At 40.8% G+C, this 10,287-nt stretch overlaps 1 protein-coding gene across 1 annotated transcript; it reads right to left on the bottom strand.

Moving 5' to 3' along the window:
- Positions 1-1,179: 1,179 nt before the first annotated feature.
- On the bottom strand, positions 1,180-9,573 carry LOC137282109 (uncharacterized MFS-type transporter YhjX-like). Its single transcript, XM_067813839.1, has 11 exons — positions 9,345-9,573; positions 8,244-8,433; positions 7,724-7,850; positions 7,384-7,523; positions 6,648-6,768; positions 6,076-6,203; positions 4,231-4,345; positions 3,430-3,552; positions 2,544-2,753; positions 2,137-2,236; positions 1,180-1,526 (listed from the first exon to the last, which is right to left on the bottom strand). Exons 1-11 carry the CDS (start codon positions 9,427-9,429, stop codon positions 1,471-1,473), a joined length of 1,395 nt encoding a protein of 464 aa, XP_067669940.1. The 5' UTR covers positions 9,430-9,573; the 3' UTR covers positions 1,180-1,470.
- Positions 9,574-10,287: the final 714 nt, after the last annotated feature.

Below are 10,287 nucleotides of genomic sequence, written 5' to 3' on the forward strand. Positions count from 1 at the left end.
TATATTCCATTCATATCTGACTTTCTCACGTCCATCCACGGATAATCTATAATAGGCATAGGTCACTGACTTGCTTTCTTTACTATTTGTACTGATTAGCGTGTGCTTCGTCATGTTCCTACGCACACAGTGACTTTGAAAGAATAACCGGTACATCACGGCCGTCTCTCCCCAAACATGTTAAAGCATGCAAAACTAGAATCTACTTTGAGGCATTTTCTTACATTGGTAATTAATTCAGTTATCTTATTGCATTTGGGGAGTGTCATGGACATTGTTCACTGACCCCGTCAGACACCCTTCAAAAACAGAATGTTTTGAACTATCACAAAACTTTTTAAACAGGTTACCAGTTTTATCAAATACTAATCAACCAAAAAGAGAACTCAGAACTATAATACTCCAGCATCACAAGCATCAGTGGCGGATCAGAACAGATCTGATGTCATATTTTCAGAAACTTCAGATACACTCGATCGATCCTTTTTTTCAAAATTGTGAAACTATCACTGTTACCCCGTACTTGCTGACACTTTTCACCTGCTGGTATGTTCCCTTCATATGGTATATCCCCCTATATGACATTAAAGGTGAATATGAAAGCTGTTTGGGAGCATTAACTAGAAAAACCCAAACATCGCAGTGGCAGATCAGAACAGATCGAGGAATATGTGAAAGAAGTTTCTAGCGATAGAATATAGTCTTTCTTCGCTGTGTTCGGAGAAAATGAAAACAAATGAGCTATAGCCGACTTGACACGTTACTAGAAATCTACTGTACCCATACTGACACTAATAGCAATTGTTTGATCGTATATTTTACATGTAGGTTTTCAGTTGTCACAACACTCAGTGAATGTTATCAGCTGTTGAAAGTAAACCGGGTCCAATCTTTAACGCTAAGCGGCTGCCATAATGGCTACACTGGTCACACGATGAGTCGAGGCATGCGCTGAAGGGATTCTCGAGAAGTGACTACTCCCCATGTTAAGTCTCCCCAGTCCATCCAAACCTGTAAGTTGAGCATTCAGCTGCCACAAAACTTTCACAACACGTCATTCTATCGTAATGGATTCAAGCTTAAGTTTACACATTCATAAGAACATGCGCAAAAGTCTGACATTTTTGCCCCTGCACTCAGGACTGTCCCTGTGTATACCGAAACATGAACAGTTCAACATATCGACAATGCAGAATACTTTAATACATATCATAAAAAACAGAAACACATAATGGAATATAAACATTCAAATGTTGGGATAGTCAAAGTTGTGTGGCAAACATCTTGATTTATGAGACTGTTAAATTGTTTATCTTTCCAACCAGGTGGTACATGACAGGAACAGACCAGGCTCAACACATCCCCGTGTCCAGACTGACACAGATCCAAGAATATGATTTAAATATAGTATAGAGCGAATATGGATTTAAATAGTAGAACTTGTCGAGAGGTACAGCATCCAGCAGGTGACTATGTCTGTTGGGCTTTACTGTTCTTGACATTGAATGTTGAGATGAGAAGCAAACCTGCCAATACAAATACAATGACTGCAAACATTTATGTATGAATGAGGGAAACATTAAGTACAGCAGTGCTGTAGTTTTTATACAACGCGAAGTAAACTTATTACTCGCTAGTCGCAGTGCGAGGCGAAGGGGAAAAGCTTGTGACAAACCGATATGAAGCTGTATGTCAGTGTTCAAATGTTGTTAATACGGCATTTACAAAATATTGAATACGTTACGATTCAGAAGGAGTTCTTAACATTGTGTTTCAACAATAAGTAGAGGGTAATGTCCGAGTAAGTTATGAGGATATTGTCCTACTTAAATTACATCGACGGAATATTTCTGCTATCCAAATTATATGTTCAAATGATAAATGAAATCTTTAATTTCAAACTGTTACACATCGCCCCATTCTTGAAAAGTAATGAAGCGAGCAGACAATGGAATGACGTCACAAAATGTAATTTATTTCGTTGTCTGTTAAAAGCAATGGTGGGCAATGTCTCAGTACTAGGTGAAGACCAACGGCTGTGTGAAGATCATCTTTCACCCTGGATACCTGCCTGGGACTATTTGGGTCACTTTTGCAGCGAATATTGAATATTGTCACTTAAGTAATGACACTTACTCAAGAAGGAAAAGCCTGCGATCATGCCGAACATGGCAAACCAGCCAATCTGTGTCTTGAGCTGAGACGCCAAGACGGCTCCCACTGGTGCGGTGATGGTCTACAGTGTAATCGAATACGTGTGTTAGTTCACAGGAAGACAGGCATCATATCAACCGCCGATAGACTACATTGTACGTAGAGGAGCAAACCCATCCTCGACATTTATCAATTTATTACGCAATCGCTAATGCAAACTATAATCTTCAATACCCAAAACGTAATACCCGAACTGATCTGTTTCATTCTTCAATAATTATTATCAACAATATTCCAGTTCAACCGATCTGTATAGGTCAATATGTACATTGTTGGAAATATCACATGCTGACACGTGCTGTTTTGAAGAACCTGACATCCCGTCTTACCTGAGATGTGAAGACGAGTCCAAAATTGATGGGGTAGTGCTTCTCCCCGAACGACCTGGCCGCAGCGACGGAGAAAAGGGAATAATTCCCGGCCAATGTCCCGAACAGTAGACATACATAGATGAAGTACAGGGCCTCCTTCCCCACACGGGTGGCGTTGAATGTGATCATCAGGCAGGAGAATGACGTGCACAAACACATCATGGCAATCTGGGAATTTTTTATTTCACATGTCAAGGAGATATACACCTTTTAAAATAACGATAGAAAAATATTTATGATGCATTTGACGGAGACCTTTGTAAAGTGTGTGAAGAGCAAAGGGTGCAGAAACACAGAACCCGCACAAAGCTGATGATGATGGAGTTTTTCAGAGAACTGGGGGAGTTAGATACAATGTTAATCATCTCTGTAATTTAAGACATTACAGCTGCACAATCACTACTATATATTGATAATTGATTCGAAGAAAACTTTAAAAAAAATAAAAATGTGTTGTACTTTTAACGCCTTGTATGGCGGTCATTAGTCAGTAGTGTTTAATACAGACGGTCGTGTGTATTACAAATATTTCTAAAAAAGTTATTTTAATATGATCAATCAATAATGGTGTCATTTTCGAAAATCAAGATGATCACAAAAATAGAAACAAATAGGTTCTAAAAACCACCGTTCTTTATCACTGATGTAATTTTTTGAACATATTTTACAGCTTTCTGGTCTTAATCCACATAATAGCCACAGGACATATATTTGTTCGTGAGGCGTTTCACAAAAATGTTACAGTAACCTGTGAAAGAGCACGAGTGTATATGCGCAGCTGAATGATACGGACAACGGTGGAGTCTGTATTGTGACTTCGCACATCCATCTGTGCCAAACCAACCTTGAAAGAATACCGGTCTGCAATGAAGCCCCAGAACATTCGTCCTGAGAAGTTGAAGACAGACGCGAAGGCTCCAGACACTGCCAGGAACACGTCATTTTGGATGAATGTTTGCCCGTAATCCTGGAAAATAGACGGTCAAATATCAATCACGGAGATGTACGGAAGTGTTGTGTGACAATTAAACATTGAGGAACCTTCCGTGTCTTCGAAATAAATGACGCCATATCGCCATATCCATATTATTGATGTTCATTGATAGCACTGGTATCTGAAATCAAATAAAGCTTGTGGAAACGTCGCCATCTGGCTATGATCTCAGACTAGCATATAGGTACAATACTACAGAGGATTAATTACTTATGTTACTGACTGGTTCAAAAAGGAGTCTCCATATTATTTTTTCATAGCACAGATGCTCCAAACTTACAAAAATATTTTTATCTCAACTTGTTACATATATCTAACTTCAGTCGTATAAATCTAAATATCATGACAGGTGAAAGTAGAAAACAAATACTGAAAATATGTTTCTCGTGCTCCTGTTTGTTGTCGGTTGTATCTACAAAATCACCTTAGAGTAAATCGTTAGGTGCGATAAACATGGAAATCTGTAGTTTTTCTAGAACAACCATGTAATATTGCGTCGGTGGCTTTTGGATTATGTTTTGATCGTACACATATGACAGGAGAAAAAAAACCCCAAAAATCCGTTCCTCAAAACCACAATAAGACACTCCAACAGAGAAATTACAACTCTCACATGGGCGGGCAAAATACATTTGAATCTGCTTTCCATACCTTATAGAGTGACGACAGGAAGACCACGCCCTGACCGTTCAGAAGGAAACACGTCCACAGGGTGTAGAATGACCGAGTCTTCAAGACCTGCAGGGGACTCAAACTTTCATCGTCACTGCCAACAAAGTGTGTTTAACTGTTATTAAAAACAGTCTAGTACAACTGTCAACAAATAGTTTCAACTATGTTACAAGGTGTTCCCTGGTCCCTCGGGAACGATGGGTTGATGTACCCTCGGGGCTTGTTTACTCTGATGTACCCTTGATGTTTGTTTATGTTCCCCTCGCCCTTTGGGATCTGGAACATAAACAAACATCGAGGGTACCTAAACCTATGGTCCCCGAGGACCGGTGGACAACGTAGGTATCTTACCGAACACCTCAGTTTTGAACATTCTGAAGCACTGGTGTCGGATCGTACACTTCAGTCAACCTGTGTGAATCAAACGATTCGAATGTTGCATCTTGCTTTGTTTTTCCGTATTGTCTTACTAAAGTCGCCGTGGTGTAAGTCCCTTTCTTAATATTCAGAGTGACTTCATTTAAACGATTTGTCAAATTTTATTTATTGGAAAGAGAGTCAAACGTTTCCGTATCCATTGTTAGATTTTATGGACGACACAAGAAATACAGATTTATAGTTATCCCCCTTCCATCGATTTCCATTCGCAAAACATCGGTAATTTCCGTGCATCATGCGTCCTTTAACGTTATTCGAGATAAAAACGTACGTACGTATAACACAAAGTACCGAATGAGTTGCTGTTGGCAGCGGGGTATATTGCAAAGTATCTTGCTTGTACAATGGGCTCATTCAAAATAATAGAAGAGCGCTCAGTCAATCGAACCGCGACATTTATGTGTGAGCTAAGAGAAATAAATACATAAAACGGGATATGATGTATGTGCTTCGTATGAAGTGGTGTTGAATAATGGTCGGTCATTCATCTCAACAAAATTATATCACAACAAAATTCATGAACAAGCCCTTGCAACATGAAGCAGAGGGACACGGCTAAAGAAATAGTTGGTTAAACAACACAATTTATATCACCAGATGATACCATGGAGATACATGTGACTGTACCTTCTGTTTCCTTTCGTCCCATATAAACAATTAGTGAACTTTGTGCGTGAGTGATGCGGAACTATTATAACACGTGCAGATTGTGGGAGGGGATTACCCGTCAACAGTGTGAAGTTACATTCATTCATTTGGGAACATGCTCTCGAACAATTTCGTCTCTGGAACGTATACCATAAAAATTGACTGACGACCTTAGTAGAGGTAACGTTCCCATGAACGCCTGTTGACCATTGCACGACCCCCATGACTGCCCAGTATCACTCTGGTCTTGTGTTTGGAAGCTCGAGTGCTGATGACACAAAGTGGTGGGTACCTGGAGGTGGTGGGAAGTACACTTTGGCGTACTGATTTACGTCGGAGGCAGTTTTAGTGAATTTAGTTGTCATGGTGACGTCTCATGTGGGTGACCGGCTTGTGACGTCCACAGCAATTAAACTATTTTCATGAACCTTTTTCAAAACCTGTATATTCAATCATTGATTTTCAAACCGGGATATGTATAAAAGATACTTACAGATGAAGTATGAATGCCAGAAGATAGTGAAGTTATGTTTTTGTTATTGAACATCGTCCATGATAATCACACTCCCAACAAACACACAAACATCCAAATTCGTGGAACTTGTTAAGGGAACAGGTGTATTGAACCTTACAGGAAATAGTTTGTCTCTTTCCTTTATTGGATGAGTAGTGATATATAAGAAAAACATATGTACGTAGATCTCATAATTTAATACAGATAACGCAGAAATGACCTACCTACTTTCTTCTTTGTTATTCACGGGCGTGACGTCTGTGCCACCACTGTTGCCGTTGCTGGATGTCATGTCGCTCATGACGACGTTGTTGCTGCTGTCGAGTGCAGAATCAGATACAATCTTGACCTCCTAAAAATACGTATATAGGGAAATATATAATGACTGTTATAAGGATAACAGAAAGAGCATACGCAGTTATATCATCAGATATACTGTAGTGCATGCGTAACGTTGCTTAGCTAGTAGTAACATGTGTTATGCCTGCCCCTCACTACTAAGGAGCGAACGAGTGGGCAATTAGCAATATTCCAGCAATGTCAAGGCGGGGAACACAAAAAATGGGCTGTACCCATGTTGGAAATCGAAACATGTTCTTCGGCGTGACAAGCGAATGCTTTAATCAGTAGGTCTCCATTCCCCACTCTGGGAAATGGTTGTAAAGCCAGTGCCAATGCTGCTTGGAACCGCGTGATACCCGACTCGGACATGTCTCTGTCTGCTCTAATTACTGTTTCATGGTGACGGATGCTTCGGTATGATGCATTGATAAACATGGTGATGGCTTGAGCCTACCTCCTGCGTCGGGGGATCAGCGATCAGGAGGACGCCCACCAACTGCATGGTGGCATATATCCCCCCTGTCAGGACGAAAACCCAGGGTACTCTCTGTAGCAGCTCCGACTGACTGAAGTAGCTGAACACAAGACGAGAGAAACGAGTTAATATTGGTCTTCAGTATCACGTGATGGCCGTAATACATGACTAACGAAACAGGGCCCTTAGTTCTTAACTTTGATCGTGAGCCAATGTGTTACGAATGGGCTTAAAAGTGCGTAGGGCTACGAACGTTTCGAGAATAGCTAGCCAAGGTGATTAGCCTCGCTGACTCGGTCGGTGCATGTTTGCCTTTTTCAATTGCTTAGATCGATTCATATAAAGCCCGCTAATTCACAAGACATTTATATATGTTCCTGTATAGTTTCGGTCCTCCAAATATTCGCATCCGCAAGAAATGGACGATATTGCATGGATGAGATCAGTGGTCGGAGACATCGGTGTAATGGAATTGTATCTTATATGCAGATGACATCGTTAATGTCTCTTCCTGTTCAGCTGTGTATAAAGAGTCTGCGTCCACTGCAAGAAACTGTAAAGGCGTGAAGAATCATGCTGAGTTTTACATGAATCTCACCTTCAGTTAGCTTCGGGGTTAAACCTCTACCGAAGAGTTTCACAGAAGCAAGCAATCCTCATTCTAAAAGTTGCTGCCTGGATGATATCAGTTTACGTTGGTGTCTGAAAGACTCACTGTTCTCCGTTGACGGTGACATCCGGTGACAGATTGTCTGGGTTGATGAAGGCTGTCTGGATCAGGTTAAAGATGAAGGCTCCTCCTCCAAACCCTGCTACCACCAGACCGCCCGCTAGACCCTTCCGTTCTGGCATCCACTGACAATCATACAGATACACACATGAATTAACGGGTTTGGTTTAACATATACAGTTAAAAGTCTGAAACAAACTAGAGGATACCCAGAGGCATTGTCCTGACAAGCCTCCGAGCATAAAGGTCAATACTGTAATCAAACGTTTCCTGGTGCATGTGGTTGTTATGATATTTTTTACAATTCTGTTTCTCTTTATTTCACCTTCATGGCACAGCCCATCGGCAGTGAATAGGCAATTCCGCATCCAAGTCCATTCATGACACCATAGGTGAAGATGACGGCGATGTAGGAATGTTGCACTGTGAAATATGTCAGGATGACGCCAGCACTGAAACCAAACATTGGAAGTAGTTTGTATTTGAGTTGACGAAGAACGCCGAGGCCACCACATTCGAGTCCCACTGCAATAAGTCAGAATCACAAGCTCACCTAGCGAGTACTTTGTATGAACAACTGAAGACATAGAGACTTGTGACCACTGTCAATGCATCACATAGTCAAAGATGTTTATGTTTTGTTTTGTTTCTTTAAAGTACATCCATAAGTAAAACTAAAACTGACCACAGTGTTAAGTAATTAGTGAGGCCATTTTTACCAACATGACTTATGCTTATGTTTGTACAGATAATTTCAAGAAGGTGACATTTGGTGCGGAACTGGGTTGATGGATTCAGTTTCCTGTGCTTGGAAAATTGGCTGGGAGGAGGGAGGATCTATGCACCTCATGAACCAGGACCCCAACAACACGGTGAGTTTCAAGCCTAGGGTACGGCTGATGATTCCTCCAAGAAAGATGGCTGTTCCTTGTCCCATGAGGCAACAGGCATAAATCCACACACTGTCGCCGTAGTCGATGTCGAGGTTGGTTGTGTTGTTACGTAAGTATGACGTCAAGTACGGGGTCAAGTTACCTGTACAATTATAACATCTTGTAATGATCTGATGTATATATAATTATACATTAACATGGCTTGCATAACTTTGTCTATATGATCAGTGGGAAAACAAAAGGTCAGGTCATTGCTCTAGTTTTGAAAACGAAATTCAGCGTTGTGTTACCTGTAGAATCAGAGCGATTGAGGTTGCGCACTCAGCAAAATTCTAGCTGTCTGCGAATAACAGGTTGGACCTAACAATGCAGTCATTAACAATATGAAAATCGACCCACACAGCTGGGATACGATGACGTGTGTGAACCAAGTCATCGAGCAAGACCATAGGGTATTATTTGATATGCAATAAAGGAAATATTTTTGCTCATTTTGGATAATCATCTCGCCAGTTAATTAGAAATAATAACCGTAAAATATTGCGTATTATTTGCAGGCTGCTTAAGCTGCATTCGTGTGATGTGACAAATCTGTTACTTCTGTAACAGGAGTGGAATCTCTGGAACGCATCCTATTGGATTCAAAGGGAAGTGTCACATTCATTCAATTACTGAATTGTCCCTAAAACACACGAACTAAATTACTCCTGTACTTTGAGACATGTGTTAGTGGGTTATCATGACATTCCGGTTGCATACCCCCAGTGCTCAGGAGTTTACCCTGCTCAACTGCTACCCTTACAATATCCTTGTTTTAAATGGGTCACATTCGTTTTTGCCTCGACATCGCAATAGTTTTGTGTTTCGCAAGTTCGTGTTGAGCTGTAATACTGATACATGATGTACCATGGTACTAGGGAAGTACAGGTACAAGAATTACACTCTCCACACACAGCGAGATATGATATCAGGTACATGGAATGACAATGGATCAACGAGTACACCGTGCGACACATATAGTGAACACAGATCTAACAAGCTTTCCTAACTCACCGAAGGAAAACACGGTTCCCAGGGTGAGATGAACCATCAGACCCCCCAGCACCACCAGGTACGCCCTCCATCGCCCGCACGCCATTGTTCTCAGCAGATCAGAAAACGTCTACGTCAGTGACGATGTAGTCGACGACGCCCCACAGGGGTCGCGAGACAGGGATTACAACATGCTGTTGACAAGGGTGTTTCTAGTGTGTTGACTTTACTTGGCAAATTTTTCTTTCGTGCTCAGTTTGAACAGGATGTCGCAATAAATAGACCCAGCTAGCAATGTACAGTGAGCATAATACATTCAATGTATAAATACAGAAATTAATGATTGGATATTTCGTCAATAAGCACGTGCAGGCGTATATACACAAAGCACTTCGGTACACTGAGATGTACACATCATAGCTGACACACACATAATTGGCTAGTTCAGTCAGTCACTCCAACGTATACTCTGGAAGCTCCTGTGGTAAAACATCGCCAGAGAATAGCTCTCGTACATTTTATAATGGTTTGTTGAAGATCACTGATAACATAGGGCATGTATTGCTTGATTCTACACAGCAATAGTCGGCCCTGTATGCACACGACCACAATAGAAGTAATACAAAAATACAATGAAATATGTAATGATTTTGTTGGAAGGAATAAATATGAAAGCGGATTGCTTCAGAACTGCACATGTGCAGAGATTCGGCATGTCCATCAAAGTAGACCTGATTATTATCCTGTACAGGATCTGATGCCATGATCGCAGGAAATTTAAAATGCATCGAAAATATTCAATAAATTGGTTTCACAACTATTGAGGTTTTATATTTTTAATGAAAGAGACGTTTTACAGATTAACGGGAAAATTGGCCGAGATTAGTATTTTTGGACGAAAGTCAACAGGCCATAGATTTTAGCCGATGATTGTCTTACTGTCCATCATATCAGTAATGCCACA

This window comes from Haliotis asinina, chromosome 4, assembly GCF_037392515.1.
Source record: "Haliotis asinina isolate JCU_RB_2024 chromosome 4, JCU_Hal_asi_v2, whole genome shotgun sequence".
In the NCBI taxonomy this organism is placed as follows: domain Eukaryota; kingdom Metazoa; phylum Mollusca; class Gastropoda; order Lepetellida; family Haliotidae; genus Haliotis; species Haliotis asinina.

What these genes read in the sequence shown, in the direction of transcription:
- LOC137282109 (XM_067813839.1), bottom strand. Translation starts at nt 9,429, where the DNA reads ATGGCGTGCGGGCGATGGAGGGCGTACCTGGTGGTGCTGGGGGGTCTG. An exon ending in CGATGGGCTGTGCCATGAAG is followed by an intron (nt 7,524 to 7,723) that starts GTGAAATAAAGA and finishes TATGATTGTCAG; the next exon opens with TGGATGCCAGAACGGAAGGG. An exon ending in CAGACCGGTATTCTTTCAAG is followed by an intron (nt 2,754 to 3,429) that starts GTTGGTTTGGCA and finishes AAAAATTCCCAG; the next exon opens with ATTGCCATGATGTGTTTGTG.